This window comes from Pseudoliparis swirei, chromosome 11 (assembly GCF_029220125.1).
Source record: "Pseudoliparis swirei isolate HS2019 ecotype Mariana Trench chromosome 11, NWPU_hadal_v1, whole genome shotgun sequence".
NCBI classification, from domain to species: Eukaryota; Metazoa; Chordata; class Actinopteri; order Perciformes; family Liparidae; genus Pseudoliparis; species Pseudoliparis swirei.
Window position 1 is genome coordinate 1,940,384 of NC_079398.1, and position 21,470 is coordinate 1,961,853.

General features: G+C 45.4%; 2 protein-coding genes across 6 annotated transcripts; one reads left to right on the plus strand and one right to left on the minus strand.

The window, feature by feature from the left end:
* The first annotated feature begins 173 nt into the window (after window positions 1-173).
* Window positions 174-6,109, plus strand: rpusd2 (RNA pseudouridine synthase domain containing 2). 5 transcript variants are annotated; one of them, XM_056426917.1, is made up of 4 exons: window positions 174-274; window positions 421-924; window positions 4,459-4,755; window positions 4,946-6,109. In XM_056426917.1, exons 2-4 carry the CDS (start codon window positions 442-444, stop codon window positions 5,771-5,773), a joined length of 1,608 nt encoding a protein of 535 aa, XP_056282892.1. In that variant the 5' UTR covers window positions 174-274; window positions 421-441; the 3' UTR covers window positions 5,774-6,109. The 5 variants fall into 5 exon arrangements, with proteins under 5 accessions (XP_056282892.1, XP_056282889.1, XP_056282887.1 ...); XM_056426914.1 differs by having other exon boundaries at window positions 235-255; XM_056426915.1 differs by having other exon boundaries at window positions 253-335.
* Window positions 6,110-6,197: 88 nt separating this feature from the next.
* disp2 (dispatched homolog 2 (Drosophila)) lies at window positions 6,198-19,183 on the minus strand. Its single transcript, XM_056426911.1, has 10 exons — window positions 19,089-19,183; window positions 15,730-15,874; window positions 15,219-15,499; window positions 14,568-14,597; window positions 14,340-14,463; window positions 13,676-13,791; window positions 13,125-13,240; window positions 11,971-12,068; window positions 11,669-11,827; window positions 6,198-10,772 (listed from the first exon to the last, which is right to left on the minus strand). Exons 1-10 carry the CDS (start codon window positions 19,181-19,183, stop codon window positions 7,458-7,460), a joined length of 4,479 nt encoding a protein of 1,492 aa, XP_056282886.1. The 3' UTR covers window positions 6,198-7,457.
* Window positions 19,184-21,470: the final 2,287 nt, after the last annotated feature.

Sequence of the window (21,470 nt, forward strand, 5' to 3'; positions counted from 1 at the left end):
GTGCACGCGCCTGAATCTCAGCATATTAGTCCATTACTCTCGGAATATCCACTAAAAACTAAACGAAATACCCATTATGAACAACTGGTGGCGATAATGCCTCGTTGATTAGCTGATTTGTTCTTCGGGAAGATGGTAAAGAAGAGCCCGCAAAGTGTGACGTGTAGAACTACAAACCGGTCTGATTGGACTCCATCCCCACGTCATCACTGTGCGCAGTTAGCGAGAAGGTCCTCTGTCTTGAAAGCGATGCACGTGAGTGCGTCCGTCAAAGGTTTGAGAAAAACTAATTTGCTGCAGTCTCTCTTTTCTTCGGCTCAAACGGCCGCTAACAGGCGAGCGATAGATCAAATACAGCGTCACTTTATTTCATTTTATCACGCTGATAGTCCTCTGAATCGCCATTTTTATGTCCCACAGTGTAGACGGGGCAGCTCGACCATGGAGCAGTCAACACCGGTGGAGGTAAACATCCCGGTGTCTGCCGAGCGAACCACAACGGAGGAGGCGGCGGAAAGTGTCAAAAGAAAGAGCGACGAGGCGGGCGAAGCCGAGACACGAGGCAAGAGGCGCAGAGGAGCGGGAGGGAAGAAGCTCCGCCCGGGCGAGAGATACATCCCCCCTCCGCAGAAGCGCAACCCGGGGGTCAGCTTCTGCCAGGAGCATTTCGACGAGACCTCCTACTACTTTGAAGGTGGCCTCCGCAAAGTGCACCCGTACTACTTTGACTTCAAAACGTACTGCAAAGGTCGGTGGATTGGGAAGAGCCTTCTGGAGGTGTTCAAGAGCGAGTTCAGAACCGAGTCCATCGAGTACTACCAGCGGGCCACCAAAGAGGGTCGCATCCGGCTGAACGAGACACCTGTGGAAGACCTGTCCATCGTGCTCCGGGTCAGTGCCACCGAGTATGCTGTTATGTCTCAGGTTTGATCTTAAGAAAACTAGTTCCTATAGTGAGGGTTCTCAATGTGACCTCACCTTTTTAAATGTGTGTCTAGCTTTTCTTGTTGGGACAGAACAGAACGCTTGTGTCACATGGCAGAGGAGGTTTAACATCAGTGGCGGCTGGTGAATTTTTTTGGGGGGGGGGGGCAGTTTAAATAGCACTCAACAATGAGAAGAAAAGAGGTTTTGAGTAGAATATTGTAAAAAACAAAGCTTTATTTAAAGAACACAGCGTGCTCAACACGGTCCAATAACAACTATCAACACACTGTGACTTTGGGCATGAGAGGTTCAGAGCAGCTGTAAGGAACATTGGGTTGTGTTTCAGAGGTTTGCAAAATAAAAGAGTTTCACCCTCACATGAAAGAGGTTCAGAGCAGAATAGAGTCAGAAAGAGATCACATGTTACATTGGGTGTTTGACAGAGTAGACCCACTACTGGAAAGAACAGGCATGAAAACGGGTCAGGGGTGAAAAAGGTGAGGAGGATAGGCGCGGGGGGGGGGTGCTGGTGGTGACTTCCACGAACATCGATGTTGGACGTTGTATGATAATCTATAGGTCCTCCATTCTGACATCAAGTCAGTGATCTATAATACTATAATAATAGTAATATTGTGTATAATATGGTCATTCATGAACCAACTTCCTTTTTTTGTTGTTGGCGTGAACAAGTCTTCAAGTCTTGTGCTCTGCTGAGCCACGAGTCTGTTCCTCGAGTCTGTTCTGCCTCTACCTGGTTGTCACGATCTTCTATACCATACCTGCCATAAATATCATGATACAATACCATAAAAACAGTATACCATAAATCCGATACTGGTATATTTATCTATAATAGTAATAAATAAAATATCTGTATGGTTCACTTTTTACCAACTTTTTCAACACTCAACAAATAGCAGTAATATTAGTATTAATACAGCAAGATATTAATGAAACTACATGGAGCCATCATAGCATTGATCAATGATGATACACTATGAGGCCGTTAGTCTCTGACCAGAGGATACAGAGTTCATCAGGAAGAGCAGCTGTAGAGTTACAGAACTTTACAGACTGAACTTAAACATTTCACTTCTGGCATCTTTTTTTATTTTTATTTTTAAAGCCGAAAATTCCGCCACTTAACGCCCCTCGCTGTGAGCGCTGCGCGTGCAAACAGCTTGACACGGAGCAGCGCGTGCGCTCTGATCGCTCTTTTAATGAAGTATTGAGACTAAAAATATGCTAAATCACATCGCTCTTAACGTACGGGTACTTTGTTAGCATCGCTCCACCGTGCAGCGCGACAGCAGCAGAAGTAGCGTCTAACATTCAAGCTAACCTAAACCACCAAACGCTGAAGACATCTTGACGCTGATTGGCCGAGACGCGACACGTCCCATCAAAGATGTTTTATTGCGAAGAGCAACACTTCACACTTTCTCCGCGTCCCACTCCAATCTCATAAACGCCGGCCGGCCCCCCCCTACCCCAAAACAAAAACTCTTCGGATCTACACGATTCACGTAAGTCACCTATTTTGGTTTCAAAACGGCGAATTTCGCCGAAAGGTGAGGGATTCTCATGCCTGAAAGAAAAGTAGCCTCCTCTCTTTAAAGTTGGCAAACTTCTCAATAACTCTCTGGTTAAAGTCAATCATGTCTGTAACCAGCCTGTTTCCATTATTCTTGAGGGAATGTGTCTGTTTTTCAGAACTTCTTCGTTGTGTTTCGATGCCAGTTCGGTCTCCTACTGCTCTGCAAGAAGCGAACTCGCTAACAGCTGTTAGCGAGTTAGCTCCATGCTCTTAGCTAGATAACTGCGGCAAGATTCGTGCTTTACACTTGTCTGAAGCTCTGTAGATCCCTCACCCCGTTGTAGTCCAGAGAGTTTCAGTCCCAGGACTTTGGAACAACAGACAGGGGGAACAAAAAACGAATTACTCATGGAGCATTCAGCTAACAAGCTCCGGTTAGCATATCGGCTAGAGGAGAATCTCCGGGTGTACGTCCTCCCGCGGTCAGCGATTTGCTGCTGAATTTTTAATTCCGGATGTTCTGGTCCCAACTCTTTCAGCCTCTTCTTGTCAATATCTGACCGTCGATTGAAAGGTCTTTCGCGTAGAGATACCACAGAGTTTTCAGTCACCGACGCCATGCTAACAACAAGCTTCTGCTAGCTATGTTGCTCGCGTACCTGCGTGGAGGTGGAGCTCCCTGGCAGGGTTGCCAGGTCTGTGAGATAAAACCAGCCCAATATCAGAACTCAAAATATGCCCGTGCCAAACCATATACACTGCTTTTAAAGTTCAACAGCATTGCTATCATTGCCAAATGTATTGTAATATCTACAAAGTAACAACATATGTTTAGTTTGCCAGCATTAAAAGCAGTTTTCCCTCAAGTTATTTCACCTAGGTCCTAAAATGGCCTTGTGTAATTAGATACAGTATATTATCATAAATAAAATGTGTACGTGCTGATCTGGAGTCAGTTTGGTAGGATTTGGGTATGAATAAATTATTTCATTTAAAATATGGATTTTTATTTAAAGATATTCATGTAATTTGCATGCAAAATAGGTCTACCCGAACCAAGGACAAAAAATTCAACCCGCGCAACACTTCAAAAGTGGCCCGATTCCGCAGGAAAACCGCGGACCTGGCAACACTGTCTGTGGCCTGAGGGAACATACGGGTCTCTGATCTGCCGAATAATCCAATCGCGTGCGCACATTTGTGCGCCCCAAGATTCCCGGTTTCATCCGCCAATGTGAAGCCGGTCATTGCCAAAACGACTGAAATGTTTTCTCGATGCCGCACACACACGTTAGACCAGCGCCTCGAAAAAGGGGAGGGGCTTCTCTCCGTGATAATGGCGATATATTATATTTTTTCACATTAACTTAAGTGGTTGTTGACAGGGGCTTACGGTCTCCCACACACATTTAGCGCGTCAACACGGTATATTTACTATTTAAATGATTTGGCATATAATGTTTTTTGACAGGATTTTTTCTTTTCTTTTTTTTTCATCTCCAAATTTTTAGAGGGGCGGCGCACTAGCGCCCCCTATGGACGAACCGCCACTGTTTAACATCCATTCCCTTATCTAACTAAACCTAAACCCAGGGTTCGTACGGTCATGGAAAACCTGGAAAAGTCATGGAATTTTAAAATGGTAATTTTCTGGCCTGGAAAAGTCATGGAAGAAACTTAAATCATAAAAGTTTTGGAAAAGTCATGGAAATTTGTTATAATCACATGTTCATTTGAGTTTGAGTTCATGGAGTTTGAAATAATTAATGTTTTTTAAAGAAAGACGCTCAAAACATACGCTCTCAATACGCTACATTTTCAAAATTTATTATGTTTATACCGAGATTTCAGTTTGGTCATGGAAATTTGGTTTAAAGTCCTGGAAATCCATTGGTCAAAATGTGTAAGAACCCTGTAAACCATATCATGTGATCTGCTGCTTCACAAAGATGATTTAAAGACCCCCCCCTCCCTATTGTGACCGTCCACAGAATAATGACCTGATGAAGAACACAGTGCACCGCCACGAGCCCCCTGTCGTCGGCAGACCCCTGGAGGTGCTGGTGGATGACGGCGAAGTGCTCGTGGTCAACAAGCCTGCGTCCATCCCTGTCCACCCCTGCGGCCGTTTCCGCCACAACACGGTGATTTTCATCTTGGGAAAAGAGCGAGGCATCTCTGAGCTGCACACGGTCCACAGACTGGACCGGCTCACCTCGGGGGTGCTGCTGTTTGCCAGGACGCTGGAGACGTCAAAGAAACTGGACCAGTTGGTGAGAGACAGACAGGTGCGTTCATGTGATGGATTCTCACGTGGTTAAATCCACAGTACAACCACTGTCGTGCCAGTGGGGTTAGACATTAATGGTAATATTCTTCAGCTTTTGTCGTCCTTTTTCCGTAATGCATCAAAAGTGCTTTTGCCATTGCGGTCTCAAATGTCTTCTTTTTTTTTTTTACATTTGTACTTTCTAACAGCTTGAAAAGGAGTACGTGTGCAGAGTGGAGGGTGAGTTTCCAGAAGGGGAGCTGGTCTCCGAGGAGCCCATCCTGGTCGTTTCCTTTAAAATTGGCATCTGCCGTGTCGATCCGAAGGGAAAGGATTGCAGAACCGTCTTCCAGAGGCTGAGCTTCAATGGAAAAACCAGCGTGGTCCGCTGTCGCCCGCTGACTGGCCGAACACACCAGATCAGGGTCCACCTCCAGTACCTGGGCTTCCCCATCCTCAACGATCCCATCTACGGGTCCTCGGCCTGGGGTCCACACAGGGGCCGGGGGGGGCTGGTGGGTAAGAGTAACGAGGAGCTGCTGCAGGCCCTGGAAGAGGAACATCGCTCGCAGGAAAGTCTCCACCTGCTGGATATGCCGGGTGGTGGGATTGACCAGGAGGCAGAGAAAATCCAAACGTCTGAGAAAGTCCATCTGTTGGCCGTCTCTTCTGAACCCAACAGAAGTGAAGAGAGTCGTCAGATCGACACCCGGGCGCCAACATGCGGCAGCTTGAGCGGTGAGACGGCGGATAAGGGGAGTCATGGCTGCACGGAGCCAGGCGGCAACAAGACCTCGTCAGTCAGACCTCAGGCCGACTCATCGAACGGAAATCAAACCGGGGAACCGACTCTCAAAAGTCCTCCGGAGACTCGAGACCACCTGTGCAGTGAGTGTAAACTGGTTCGACCAGATCCCACCGAGAAAGAGCTCATCATGTTTCTCCACGCGCTGCGCTACAAAGGACCTGGTTTTGAATATTCCACGCCGTTACCCTATTGGGCCCAAGAGGACTGGGTGGAGGCGGATTGGAGCTGACCGGATGCTCCTCCCTTCGGTGTTTACTTTACTGGCGCCATGCATATTCCTTTTTTTTTTTTTTACAGACTTTTAAATCCTTTGCTTTGAGGCAGTTTGGATGTTCTTGGATGTTCTTGCATATGATGAATGTAGAAATCTGTATTCCAGTGGCTCCAAGCAGTTTATGCCTTAAATACAAATGGAACATGATTTTGTAAACTCACTTCACACTGTTTAAATATAACAGAAATAGCTTTATATGATTTCATCCTTTCATGTAATCTGCCCAGTACAAAAACAATGATTTGAAATAAATGAAAAGCCAGTCTGCCGGAAAATAAACGATTAATTTTATTTGAGCTTTGAGAAAAATGAAGAACATTGACACCTGTAAATGATAGTGGTGGAAACTTTTTTTTAAGGGGGATTCGGCAATTCTATAGAAATTGTGATCTGTGATGAACACCTAAACATAAAGTTACAGTGAAGGACCAGTGTTGTGATCACACAGTCAAGATGTCAAAAGAAAACTCTTCTTACAAGGGCATCGCTCGGCACAAAGGACAAAAGTCTCCTCCTGGCCACAATCACTGCACCTCCAACACCTCTTTGAATATACTTTAGGGCCATATAAACATCTATTTATTTTATATATTTTAAAGGACACACCCTTTAATCCTGCGGTAGCTCGCAGCTTACTTCACCAACAGTGTATGAACCCACTTGGTGATATATCTGCATTAGAAACCCGTTTTTTGTACAGTAAGTAAACATTAAATGTATTTGGCTCCGACACTTGAATAAACAAACTGACTAATTTGCCAGTGAAACACTGAATGCAATCAAGCCAGCCCACTACAAATAGCACATTACTAACGATAGCTCTCTGGCTTTCTACGCAATGGTCACAAAGGACATACTGTACACATTATGTGCAAAACCAACTGACTTTAGTTCACCCTCCTGTTACCTTTAGGGTCAATTTGACCCCATTCAATGTTTAATGTCGGTGTTCTTTGGGGTCAATTTGACCCCAGGCTGTTTTTCACTGTCAAACATATAAGAAATCAACTTTTTTATATATTTAAAGGGCTATTTAGGTAGTCAATAAACAAACATAAAGTACCTCACACTTAAACTTGGGAAACAATATTAATTCTAATAATCTTCTGGAGGTTTTAATTGCTGGGGTCAAATTGACCCCGAGGGTAAAATATGTTAGTAAATGTAAAGGTAACAGGAGGGTTAAATGACAGTTTGCTACTCAATGCAACTCTTTCTCTGTTTATCTCACATTTAGCCAAATTGTCTTCAGTCCATGAATGCGTGTGACTCATTGACACTGTGTTTTGTTACAACCCCCAGTCGTTGCAGATGTTCCCAAAGTTCCAGGCACAAAGTAAACTCCGCAGCAGCAGCAGGTGCAGAACTTGATTTTTCTTCTCAAAGAAAGCTTAATATTTCATTGTCTTCCTTCTAAAAATGCAGTTATTTACAAGTCATGATGAGACCTCCCGCTGAGGAGACGCTCTCCATCGGACCCTGTAACAACCCCGGCAGCAACATGAAACAAACATGCGCTCGCATGTTACATTTGGCTGGCTTATTTTCCCTTTATGTTTTACTCAAAAGTAACAGTGTGTACTCCTTTTGTCGTTTCTCCACGTCTGCACATTGTTTGCAAAGATTCCGCCGTCTTTGCTCAACATGTGTCCTCTTGGCCGTCTCTCTTGATCCAAACATCTGGCAGGTCCGCCTTACTGTTGGGTAAGATCACGACGTCTTCGCTCTGACTGGAGCGGCCCTTGTTACAAGTCTCGTAAACCGTTTCTCTCAGCGAGAGGCGAAGTGTGTCTCTCTTCCCGTTCAAGTGTCCCGGTTGTAAGTCGACCTCCTCTTCATCTTCATTCGGTTGCGTACTCGAAGGCCCCGGTTCGATGTCACTCAGGCATGTTTCACAAAAGTCCTCCAGACCCTCACCGGCGCTCTGAGACAGCAAGGACAGGTGCTTTCTATTCGAGTGGGGGTGGGGATAGAGGCTCTCCTCTGCGGCGTGGTTGTCTCTGCAGTGAGAAGGCTGGTCAATGGTCTCCAGTGTGTGGCTGATGATGGTGTCCTCCATGCTGGAGGATGAGGACATGGATGTGTTGTTCCAGTGCTTCGCCCCACCGGACTGTCCTCTGCATGTTTGACACAGCAGTCTGTCGTTCCCGACGTCTTCAGGCCGCAGGCTGTTTCCTCGGTACGGAGAGGAAGGCTGAAGGGCCGCAGGCGGTTGGCAGGTAGGGTGACCACTGCACATCTCCTCACTGTCCCCACCTATGCTATGACTGCCCATGCCCCGCCCACAGTAATCAATCTCGTCAGACAGCACAGACGGCCGGTTGGACAGCTTGCTGGTGCAAGTGCTGTTTTCAAAGCTGTCGCTCAGTCGGTCGGCCAATGGCTGCAGCTCGTACTGCTCCGGCCCCCGGCCCCCGCCTCCCCCTGCGCCGGTCTGTTTCTGTCTCTGCTGACGTCGGTGGTCGGGGTAGAGATAGCCAGCTGCTTCCTTCTCGTAACTCCTCCTCGCTCGAGATCTGCCGAAGGCCCCGTTAGACGACGAGGAACTGGGCTCTGCTCCCGAGCAAGGGGGCGGCGCGCCGTCACCGCGACCCGAGAGACACGGCGGCAAGATCTCTCCGCAGTGTTTCTGCGGTCCGAAAAAGCAGCACAGGGACTGGAAAAAGAAGGTTGCGAATCCACACGCGACACATTTCACCAGAAAGAGGAAAATACCCAGTTTTCTGAAAAGCAAAACCGTGGCAGGCAACATGATGATCCCCATTGAGAAAAATGCGCCGGAGATGATGGCTACGGGACATCCCATTATTTTAGTGGCGTGTGCTACTTTGCCGATTTTATCTGAATGAGGAGCCAAGCTGTAGGAAATGCAGTAGTTGGCGACAAAGTCCACAGACAGCCCTGCTGCTGCGGATATAAACAGAGCCTCGATGCCACTCAGCTGCCATTCGAGAAGAACAAGGAGGCCGATAGTGACAAAAACACTCCCTCCGACAGCCACAGTCCCGTAGATGCTCAGTAGAACATTCCAGGTGGTTAAGAGAAGCGAAGCAAACGTGAGAGCGACTGAGAATCCTGCTACTACGAGAGTCTCCGAGCTTAAAGCTCGTTGTAGATCAAAAAGAGACAGCTGACTGATGAACCAGCCGTTCCGCAGGCCCTGTGGAGCGCCTGACATTTCTCTGTTAAACCACGTGAGGATTTCTCCGTAGAAGACACTCGTTCGGCTGAAGTTGAAGCTGTAGAGGTATGTGGTTTTGAATGCCAACACGAGGGCAGCGACCCTGCCATCTGGCTGGAAGTACAGGCCTCCGCTGTGGGCCAGATGGTCCTCGGCATACCTCTCCACCAGCATCATACTGAGGCAAGTCTCAAAAACGCTTGGAGGGTAAGGGAAAGGGATGTCATCACAACAAAAGGGGAGGGAGTCATCGCTCTCTGAGCACCGTCTGACTGTCACCCATTGTGTGAGCTGCTCCACAAGACAGATATTGTCCGTCATAACGTCGTTATCCTCAGGTGACGGAGTGGAATAAAAGCTTTGGTTCTGAACCCGTGCACATAAATCCCTCAACCAAACCTGAGCCTGTGGCTGGCTCATGTTGAACTCTGGGTCATAAACCAAAGAGCCGTTGCTCTTGGGGTTGAAGTGATCCCCGTTATCAGTCGGTTCGACACCCCAAACGAGTCTCAGCTCGACGGGTTTCTCCTCTCCGTTCCGCTGTCTCTCGAACATAAACATGTGGCGATACTCTGCGTCGTATCTTTCGAACGGGTGATTGGAGCGGAAGAGCTGAGCGACCCTGCTGTCCAAGGTGGGCAGCGTCATGCCCGGGTCAATGCAGGACATGTACACGCCCCCGGCGGCCAGCACGGCAAACCAGCACACCCAGATGTACCGAAACTTCACCACGCCACAGGGTAGGACTTTCAGAAACAACAAATTCGAAGTGTCACCGAGACCTTTTTTCAATTCTCTCAGCTTCTGCCCGAGAGCGAAGAGGCATCTCTTGCGCAAGCTCGTGTCCCAGAAGCCGCCGCCGTGTTTGGAGCAGCACGGTTTCCATCCCTGCGCCGCCTCCGCGGCGGCGGCGGCGTCGATGTGGCGCTCGCGCAGAACGAAGGAGCACGGCAGCCAAACTAACGCCGCGGCCGAGTTGATGAACGAGGCCGTTCCCAGATAAACGGAGAAGCATCTGATCACCGTGATGCTGCTGAGATAACCGGAGAAGAACGCCGCGCTGGAGGTCAACCCCGACGCGAAAATCAAATGGCCGACTTCCTGCAGGGCTCTGTTCACTCTCCTCTCGAGGGAGGCCGACGGATTCTGGGATCGCTGCAGATTCCAGAAATCGGCGAAGATGAACACCTGATTGGAGCAGCTTCCCAGGAGGACGAGAGCGGCCGAGAGGTTGACCAGCGGGAAGAACGTCAGCCGGAAAGCGACTTTGTAGAGGAAATAGGAGGTCAGGAGGGAGCCTGTGACTGCGATCGCAGATAACGCCACGATGAAGAGAGAGTGGAGATAAAGAGCCATCGTGAAAAGCAGACAGGCCACGGCGAGCACAGGGTAGATTGAATCTCTCGCCAGGTAATACTTGAAGAGCCTCTGCTTGAGGCCAAGGTCCATGCCCGTGATCGTGGTGTTGTTGTGCCTCAGCTCTCTGCCCTCCAGACTGCTCATGTATATCTCCATCATGTGTTCTCCTTTGTCGACGGGTAAGAACAGGAGGCTGTACTTCAGCGTCGGGATCTGGTATTCAACGGTCTGCGGGCTGAGGAAGTCTTTATCCACCAGGAAGTGCAGGATTTGGAACACCACGCGGGATTGTTTACAGCGGGGCGGGACGGAGGAGCAGCCGCCGTGTTTGGGTCTGTCCACACAAGCTTCCACGAGACGTCCCTCGTGATAGTAGGGACCACATTTCCGGAGGAGGGTCAAAGAATCAGACACCTAAGTGAGGAAATGGAGGGAAGAAAACTTTTAAAAACCTATTCAGTGAACTCCAGAGTTAGTTATAATGCAGGGCTGTACATTTCCCTTAACCTGCAGCATCAACTTGAAGGAAAAGTTGAAATCGTGGAGTATTCCTACTACCAACTATGCCATGGCCCTGCTGAGACTCCGCCCACTCTCTTGAATCCTGTGTGCCTCACATGTTTCTACACTTTGTTTAATGCAAACTACCAAACAATATCCACTGGTAAAGAAGCAAAACTGATTGATTTAAGTAAACTTGAGAAGATATTTGCCTTCTACCAACTATGCCATGGCCCTGCTGAGACTCCGCCCACTCCTCCTCTCTACCGCCATCTGCCTGATGGACCGTGGAGGTCTGGATCGTGGAATATGCCGACTACCAACTATTCATACACTCTGTCTTACTCATTGATTGTGTTGTTACTGTGTTTTAATTTGTGTGTAATAATTCCTTCTGGTCACATGACATCTATTGCACCTGTCCATCCTGGACAGGGATCCTCCTCTGTTGCTCGCCTGAAGGTTTCTTCCCTTTCTTCCCCGTGAAGGGTTGTTTGGGAGTTTTTCTTAATCTGATGTGAGGTTTTGAGACAGGGATGTCTGTGTACAGATTGTAAAGCACTGAGACAAATTAGTAATTTGTGAAAATGGGCTATACAAATAAACTGAGTTGAATTGAAATGTGCACATTTGTTTTTCGTTGGAAAGTTGGATGACAAGATCATTCCCTCTCTCGTCTTCTTATCTAACTCGTGTAAAAAATGTTCACAACTCACACTGAATTGTTAAATTCACAAAAAAACTAAGTACAACTCATGTCGTAAGCCGTTGTTTGGTAATTACTTTAAAAAAGAAGAAAGCTACACAACCTGGTGTGAGGTGAGACTGAGGCAGCAGGAGGCGTTAGTGAGGAGAGCCAAGTAGTTCCCCAGAGACCCGCTTGGACAACAGCCGCTCCTGGACGTTCCCTCGGCCTCCCCCCTCACGTGCTGCTGGCACAAGTCCTGGAACTGAGCCTGGGAGCGAATCTGCATCAGACGAGCAAAAGATCTTCTGAACACATGCCTCGTTTTTAAACGGAAAATGTAATCATTTCAGACAAGACAAAGCACATAAAGTTGTTTAAAAACTAAAAAAAAAGTCAGAAGAGCAAAGGTGAGACTGAGCGAACCCTGGACTGCTCCATCTCACACATGGCGTGGATGGCCCTCAGACTCCAGAGGCTGGCGGAATTTTCTGACCGAAACACCAGCTGAGCCAAACCGCCGCCTGCATGGAGAGAGACGGATGCAACAGAACGAGTGAGAAAACTTCAGCCGCTGTCAAACCAGACTAGAAACACATGTCTCGTGTGTTCTGTCTTCTCGTCGGTTTTGAGTAACAATTTGGCTTCATAAAGTTAAAAAAAAAACCTCAAAGCTTCTTGTATCTGCTTGTAAAGCCATTTAGGGAATTTTCTGTGTATTCATACGGCAAACCAAAGAAGGGTCTTTCATCTGCCAGCACACTATTTTAAAATATAGCCCAGAAAAATAAATATGGGATAACCTGCTAAATGAAATGCATTCAAGCTGTTCTCTTAACCCTTGTGTTGCCTTCGGGTCAATTTGACCCGATTCAATGTTTAACCCTCCTGTATGGTCAATATGACCCGATTCAATGTTTAACCCTCCTGTTACCTTTATATTTACTAACATATTTTACCCTTGAGGTCAATATGACCCCAGCTATTAAAATCTCCAGAAAATTATTAGAATTAATATTGTTTTCCAAGTTTAAGTGTGAGGTACTTTATGTTTGTTTGTTGACTCCCGAAAGAACACCGACATTAAACATTGAATCGGGTCAAATTGACCCGAAGGCGACAGGAGGGTTAAATATTGAATCGGGTCAAAATGACCCGAAGGCAACACAAGGGTTAAAAGCTCAAAGCTATTAATCATATCTTCTTGCAGTCTCACTATTTTGTTATTTTAGCAATGTTCTGTAACTGTTGTTTTAACGTTGGACTGTTATTCTTGTTATTATTATTCCCGAAACCAACTGAAGGGCTTTGCCTTCAGCTCCCAGGATTCTCATATACAGTAAGAGAATAAGTTGCTCAACTTTTGAATAAGATTGACATTGTTTTAATAATTTAAGCTGTCTCGCTGAGGATGCTGGAGCCAGCCGTGTTACGCATCCCTCGTCACATGGGGACTTTTTCAAATGTGCAAAAAGGAATATGGCTGTTTTTTTTAATGTTACTACAAATTTGAGAGATTCACGTATCAACAGTGAGTTAATCATTTCCTGACAGGGATGAACCGATCAGGACCGACCCACCTGGAGCATCGCAGAGGAACGAGTCCGGAGACGAGTCTCTGGCCAGCATCCTCTTGACGCGAAGCCTGGAGGCGTCATGGCTGCCACTGCTGTCTCCGCTGACAGCACCCCCAGAACTAGCACCGACAGAACACACACACACACACACACACACACACACACACACACACACACACACACGCCCGTTTTCAACCTCATTTATACAAATACACATTTGGTTCACATCCAACAGACATGGAGCAACATTTATTTGAAGTTGTGATTCCGGCCACCTGGAAATCCTGCAAATCTACCGTGTCAAAGCTGAGGGCAACTGCAGAGTCATATTCATTCACACTTATTTTTATTACTAATTTTGAATATATGAATGATCCATATGTTGAAGTAACAGTTATATAAGACCTAGTATAAACTCTGTTTTGCAGCTTTAGAGCCCTGACCAGCGACCAACCCTAAACACACAGCATGAGCACTCCTATTGTTAAGCGTGTGCAGTGGAGCGGTCAGTGGAGCGGTCCCTCTGTGCAGAGCGCTGCTGAGTCTCTGCTGACCTTCTACTGAGCTGCTGCGGTAAAGGAGACAGTTCCCTCCCCGGGCCGGTGTTCTCCTGCAGCTCAGACAAGCTGGACTGGCGAACTCCGATGTATGTTCCCCGTGGCTCAAAGCCCTGAGAAAAGAGCACACACACACACACACACACACACACACACACACACATCCACATTAAAGACGCATTTCGGACGCTGGTGCTCAACAATGCACTGCAGCAGCTTACTGAATAAATCAACATAACAAGCATCCTCTAATATTGTCTAAATTAGCTTATTGTGTTTCATGTAAATCTACATTGTTTCGATTCACACATTGCATCTTCATAACGATGTTTGACTCAGCGTTTATCCTGTAAGCTTGCCTTCTCAAAGGTGAGAAGATGTGTATAATTAATATGACAGCGATCATGATCTCATTCAGTTCATTGAATCTGAGATAAGACTGAAGTGATGTGACTGAGATCACGAGTGATTTGAGAAACAGTCATTAACACTCAGCCTAAGGTGGTGAGGAAGGCTTATGTTGGAGACTTGACAGAAGGATGACAGTAGATATGCACGTGCTGTGTGTGTGTGTGTGTGTGTGTGTGTGTGTGTGTGTGTGTGTGTGTGTGTGTGTGTGTGTGTGTGTGTGTGTGTGTGTGTGTGTGTGTTTGAGACTCACCAGCAGCGGGTCAGAGAAGTCCGGCAGTGGACCAATGAGGAGTCCAGCTAGTGAGCATCCCAGCAGCAGCACGGCACAACCCACCAACACTGCTAACGGGTAGTCCACTAACACCTGGGAATAACTGACCAATAGAAAACCACAAAAGAACAAAAACATGGCACTGGGTGAAGAATAACTATTATACACAAAATAGAAGATACTTCAAGAGTGGAAATTGGGACTTACTTTCTCAGGATGCAGTAGAGTCCTCTGTCCCTGTTAACAGTAGAGAACTGTGTTTATAATAGTTTGAAAAAAATGCTCCACAAAATGCTCGTTAAATATGTATCTACAGCAGCGGTCTGCTAGTTTAGCATAACGGACGGGACCAGCGGGAAACGACGAGCCTCGCCCGGTTCAAAGGTCAAATATAATCTCACCACCCGTTTGAAGGCTCACTGGCTAACGCAGTTATATCTCGTTTTGTAAATCTTTTCAAACACAGAATATAAACTAGAACGGGCACTCGGTAGAGCGCATACCTTAGCATATCACAAGATTGGGCATTGAATTATGAACATTTTGGCATTAGTTGCATGCCAATTGGATAAAAAGAAGATTTTGACCTTTTCATGACCTTGACCTTGACCTTTAACCAGATCGATCCCATAATCTAATCAAATAGTCCCCGCATAATAACCAATCATCCCACCAAATTTCATACGATTCAGTTTAATACTTTTTGAGTTATGCGAATAACACACAAACACACACACATACAAATAAATAAATACACGGCGATCAAAACATAACCTTCCGCATTTTCAATGCGAAGGTAACAACACTTGGACATTAAAACCCATACAGGCATATTTTCCTTGAGTCATTTGAACACACCTTAGTGCCGCCTCACGCCGCTGCGTCGGTTTCTGCGTCCGGCTCTCATTTGACCCTCGCAGCCAATGACATCTCACCTCGCCAGGACGAGACGTCTGGTGGGCCGAAGTGCGACCGCGGGCCGCTTTCGCCGCGCCGCCTCCTTCGGCGTGAGGACGACCGGTCGTGTTTGCATGACTGTCGCGGCAGGTGTTCGGCTTGATTGGACCGTAACGGCTGCAGTGGGGACATTTTCGTAGACGTGGCGAATTGCAGGCCCCGGCCCAGGGACAGTGGGGTACCTAGTGAAGAAAGGAAAACAAAAAAAACGCATATGCAGAATATAAATCACAGAAATTGTGTATATTTTTCTCCACTCATAGAGGATTCTGGTATCATTCATGTCTTTTGAGTAATACGTTTTATTGCCACTCCCTCCCACATCGTGGATCTATTTCTAACCTTTCTGTTTGAATCAGTCCCCAAATGTCTATCCTAAACAGCACACAGTGCAGTCAGCGCTCAGGCGTACTTGGTGATTAATCTGGCAGGATGAGGAGGGTCTGCTGAGGCTGCTGCCGCTGTCACACAGCTCCCCTTCAGACTGGATGACTGTCAACCGGGCCTCGGCTGGACACTCGCCGTCGGGAGGGCACAGAGACACCGCCGGGATCTCGCTGAGGACAGGAGAAGATTTACATCAAATGTGTGAAAGGCCATGAAAAGGAGAGGAAAGGGAATGGGTGCGGGAGGAGACGTGGGAAGCAACCAAGAAAGGAGCAACACAAACCGAAGATGCAAAGGTTCAGTCAGTGAAACTGGGCAGAAGGCAATGTTTGTATCTCATTGATTGACATCTCAGGTTCTGCATGCTTGGCTTCTCATATTCAACGGAGAGCTAATGAGGTAAGTAACAGATTTCTGGGTTCGGCACTTGGCTGCTGGAAGTGAGGATGCCCAATTTAAAAGGAAAGGAGGCTATGGGTGAAAGAGGTAGAAGAGAGAGTAGACTAGAGTGAGTCACTACTTCCACTTCATGTCACAGACCCTGTAATGAGATAGGCAGCTGTCCAGGACAGATAACATAGCAGAGTGAGGGGGGAATGATATGCTTTACATTTTCCTTAAAAACATCTTCATTTCTCATTCTTACTACACTATAGTTGGCAGGAAAATGGAACTGCTGCAAAAAAAAATCTAATTCCAGCCACACGAGCAGCGAGTTCTTGGTCATGCTGGTACGCCCACCGCTTTGGTCCGGATTGAAATATATCAATTAGATTGATAACGATGCATAGGCATTCGGGTTTCCCTGATGAATCCTGGTGACTTTGGTAATCCTCTGATATTGTGGCCACCATGAGGTTTGGATTCCTGGTTGTGAGTGAAATTGATTGGATGGATGAGATGTGTTACAGACACAGATGTTCCCCTCAGGATGAGCTGCAATAACTCTGCTGGTCCCCTGACCTTTGAGCTTCATCTCTGAGATTTACAATTTCCTTTTGTTTATGACCAAACACCTGCAAATATACTGACGTTCCCATCAGCCTCTCAGCTGCGCTTTGTGTTTACAGCTAATTTGCCAATGTTAGAATGCAAGACGCTAAGATGGTGAACATTGTCTATGTGAGCATGTTAGCGTTGTGCCTAAAAACAGCCGATAGCATGACTGTAGACTCTTAATCTTGTATTCAATGTTCATCATCTTCTCCCATTTAACACATAGCAACAAACTGAAACATTTAAATAATTAAATACATAACTTTATTTAAAATTAAAAGATACAAAACATGTCGCCGGTTGCCATTAAAGCATTTTGGGTGTAATAAAAATAACAATAATAATCCTTCGAATTTATATAGCGCTTTTCTAGACACTCAAAGACACTTACGTGAACACATTAAATAGCTTCATATATAAAGTTCAGTCAGCTACATGAACTCACTGTTTAAAATATTTATCGTAACACAGAAAATTACTTTTCAAACTTGAGTTCGAGACTGTATATTACACTTCCAGTCAGATGGGATTATTTGCTTTTGTTTTATTTATTTCTATTTCCGGAATTTGTATTTGAAGATGTCCTCCAGGCTGTTGAGCCGTCTGAACGGTCGTGAAGTTTGTGTCATCTCACATGCTCGATGTTCCACAGGAGGCTGGATCCAACCGCACTTCCTGCCTTGTCACCATGGTGATAGAGTAAGTCAACAGAGCCTAAATGACCTCACACTGTTTTATTTGCATCCCATAATAAGGCACATAGATGAAGTGTAGCCTGTTATTTTGTTGGTACACAGTAGCAGAGGGATTATTGTGGAGCTCAGCGAGGACTTGAATCTCACTATTTTGTCTTCCTATTACAATAAAATGTTGCTGTGTAAGACGTATTACTGCTGTTGTGTTGACTGTTTAGTTCAAGCTGATAAATAAATGATGTGGGGACGAAATATTACTGTAAAATGTGTAATACTGCATACTACATCTATGTCTTACCTAATGTAAATAGTATCAGCTAAATGTAGAGAATCAAATGTAAAATGATTTGTGTAGACGAAATGATGCCTGAGTGGGGGTTACGCAATTAGATCATCATAGTGTGTAAATTGCATTTTGCAGCAGGTGGTCAGCAGTTTGATAACACTGTGTCATTGAGTGTGTAAAGTACATCATTAAAATGCAAGTACGTCAAATGTTTGCCTGAGTAAAATAACTAAGTAAATGTATAGTAACTTTCCACATGTGTGTATGTTGGTAAGTGTTCTTAAGAATAACTGTAAACCCTTTAAAGCCTATTTTGACTGGTTTAGTTGATCTTAATCTAGGCTATAAGAATAGAGGGTGAAGACAGCTTGAAGGCATTCAGAAGACTCAAGCAGGAGAATCCTAAATATGTAGAAGTGGCTCTTGGCTGTCAGCTCTTAGCTCTCTCCTCCATGCCTCAGGTCTCTGTCGCTCTTCCTTTAAACAGCTTCCCTCGCACATCAACTCTCTGAATGCATGCAGTCAATGTCATGTCCTCAAACATCTCCTAAACTGCCAATCACACACACACACACACACACACACACACACACACACACACACACACACACACACACACACACACACACACACACACACACACACACACACACAAGCCTGGGCTGTATTGCAGGAGGCAAACTGTTAACCTTCCAAAAAATAAAAAAATAAATAGAGCTTCAGTGTTATTAAGAGGACAAAGACTTGAAGGTCTGCCTTCAAACCAGGAGAGGACAACGTTGTGGCGCGTCGCTGATTGGAAGGATGGCAGGTCCCTGCTGTTTCCTGCCTCACTTTTGAAGCCCCATAGCTATATTTAAATATATATATTGTTGTTGTGATATGGTGAAATGGATGTAGCAGGAGGATAAAGACAGTGAACCTCTGACAGTTCTTAAGTCAACTATAGTGTAGCTGAGTGTGAGCCTGCTGTGTGTCAAAGCCAAACAATAAGAGCATTTTCATAATATGATGATATCAGTGAAAGTACCAGCTCTTGTTTAATATAGTGCTAACGTGTATATGTTTGTGAAAACATGGTTTCAGTAATGATATTGACCGGAGACTAAAAGTAAGTTGACAACGGCACATGTCTTTGTTTTATCAGCAGAACCAACACATCATAATCAGGAATAAATGACGCCCTGTGGAAATGCCAATCTTAATAGTGTAACGGAAAAAATAGCAACAGCAGTGATCAGATCATGTGCATGATCATATGGTCCACAGCATAAACACATCTGGATGAACAATACTCACATCGGCCACAGGAGGGTTAAACACATCCACGTCTTCTCCAGGAAATGACATTTATTAGTCTACGGAATAAGCAAAAGAGAAATGCACGGAGAGGAATAAGCAACCTACCTCTGGCAAGGCTCCTGAATTCCCCTTTCATCTGTCGGAGATTCATCCATCACTATCGCATCCGAGCTTTCTCCTGTGATCGAGCGAGCTTCCATCTCCCTCTGAGTCCGGACTCCGTTTGATAATTAATGCAACAATAAAAGGCGAGTAGCCTGTGCATTTCCTGTGGTTTAAAATGGGGTTAACCAAACGACACCCATCAGCCCAGACTGAGTACACGAGGACCAGGAGCTTGTTTCTGAGGCTGGTACTATACCGAGCGACACCGGGGCTGTTTGGGTTAATCTGCCCCGAGCTGCATCCTGATTGGCGGAGCCGCCGTGATGCTGAGGACGATGCTGGTCGCTGTCCAACCGGCCGCGGTGCTGGAGCACCGAGCCCGCCGAACGAGCTCCGACCGGAGCGGCAGATGCTGTTTCTTGATGACGTTCCGAAGGAGCACAGACACTGGTGCTGTGTTCAATGTCAACACTTAATTGGGACTTCCAGCTGCCGAGCCCAATGGAATATTGTGAATGCGCCACCTGTCAGGCTGATGAGGTGCGTTCATGCCCTTTATTTAATTCAATAGGCTTACCAATCAATAAGGAGGAGACTGAGATCAACATTTATGATTAATGTACATATTGTGTTTCTAATAAAACAAATGAGATGCTTTTTAAAGTGTTTACAAGTTCTTAATTAATGCTGCTTTATAGATCAGTTATAACCCAGTGATAAGAACATTTTTGGGTTGCCAGGTTGTGAAAAATCCCTTTTGAGTGGCTGAACAAAAAAGTATTCATCACTAACATGTAACTGCAGGTTTCTTTTCTTAACCTCCTTAGCCCCACCCGATTTTTTAGGTTTCTGCTCGAAGTAACATACCCAAACTAAAAAGGGTACAGCTCTGCAACCACACATGCTATTTGAATAATGCTGGTGTTATAACAAAGGCAACATGTGAGCTTTTGTTCAGATGTTTAATATTAGTATATATGTTACTGGTTAAGAGTAAATAAAGATGAAACTTCAATGAAAATAGAAGTTTCAGGTTTGATTAGAAAAAAAGCACTTTCAGGATGGATATCTCCTGGATGGATGCACAGCAAAGGCTTAAATCACCCAGATAATAACACAACTTGTGAACAGACTCTCTGCAAAGTATGAATCAGGAAAAATAAAGTCGAACAATAGTTGGAGTTTTAGTAATGAGAATTTAGGCGAGGTCTTTAAAATGTGCATTTGGGCACATTGGAGCACCATCTGTGCCATTTGACTTTTCTCATGTACCAAACCATTTATATCACTTTCACTTTTACTTTTGGTGTTTAATACATCCAAATGCATCATTCTGTGGCTTTAAAACAGGAAACCAAGGATAAAGATAAAAATGCACCCAATTGTAATTAATTAGTGGTTACCACTTTAGCCCCAAGGCACCGTTGGGGCTAAAGTGGTAACCACTAATTAATTACTAATTAAACTTGGCTATGGCGTATTAGAAAGTGAGCAAGCTTATAACATGTATTAATTGTTTACCTCCTGCATTGTTACCAAATAGACCAATTGAGCAAAGGGAAGTTGTTCTAACCCAAAAGCCTGTTTACTTAAAATCGCATCAGTAAATAATAAATGAACCTTTAATAAAACTAACACATTAAGAATCCTCTATATAATGCATTTACATAATGCAGAAAAGAAGTGAGAAAAGAAGAAGGGAGAGAGAAGATGAAAAAAAAGGAATATGACTTTTATTAAGTGAGAACAGAGCCGACCGGCATAACAGAAAGAATAAATGTGACACAGCAGACCCGTGTGACTCTCTGCTAATGAGGCGGCCGCTCGTCTGGCTCTGGTTATAAATATGAATCATGGCACCGGGCCCTTGGGTTTAAGGGGCCGTCTTGGGGGGGAAAGTAAATGATTTATTGGAAGAAAGGCAAAGATCGAGACGGGGAGGGTGTGAGAAAGTTTTGTAGGAGAGGGATGAAAGTCCTATTTCATGGTTGTATATGAAAAGCAGAAACATCTTTTTTCTCTCGTGATATAAGTGCTTCAGTGAGGTTTGATGCTCAAAACGGATGCACAATAAACTGCACTGTGTTGAGCTGCTGCATCACTGTAAGTACATATGTGTTGGAGAGGTATTTATCCCTCATGTTCAAAGGATGACGCTGAGTGGTCCTTTAAGCGTAGACTTTTTTTTCTTGTCGATCTTCATTAATTTGTTTTTGTGTGTGTTTGTGCAACGCTGTCCTCAGATTCAAGCAGCCGGCTCTCTGTGTTCCTCAACAGTCTGTGTGGCTAATGCCTTGCTGACTTCAGACACTGATGAGCTCACACTGTGTAGCTGCCACACACACATACAAGAAGAAAAACCCAAACGTGCATTTAAAGCCT

What these genes read in the sequence shown, in the direction of transcription:
- rpusd2 (XM_056426912.1), top strand. Translation starts at nt 250, where the DNA reads ATGCACGTGAGTGCGTCCGTCAAAGGTTTGAGAAAAACTAATTTGCTG. An exon ending in ACCTGTCCATCGTGCTCCGG is followed by an intron (nt 892 to 4,458) that starts GTCAGTGCCACC and finishes GACCGTCCACAG; the next exon opens with AATAATGACCTGATGAAGAA. An exon ending in AGTTGGTGAGAGACAGACAG is followed by an intron (nt 4,756 to 4,945) that starts GTGCGTTCATGT and finishes ACTTTCTAACAG; the next exon opens with CTTGAAAAGGAGTACGTGTG.
- disp2 (XM_056426911.1), bottom strand. Translation starts at nt 19,183, where the DNA reads ATGGAAGCTCGCTCGATCACAGGAGAAAGCTCGGATGCGATAGTGATG. An exon ending in CGGCGTGAGGCGGCACTAAG is followed by an intron (nt 14,598 to 15,218) that starts GTGTGTTCAAAT and finishes TACTGTTAACAG; the next exon opens with GGACAGAGGACTCTACTGCA. An exon ending in CCGCAGCAGCTCAGTAGAAG is followed by an intron (nt 13,241 to 13,675) that starts GTCAGCAGAGAC and finishes TGTCGGTGCTAG; the next exon opens with TTCTGGGGGTGCTGTCAGCG.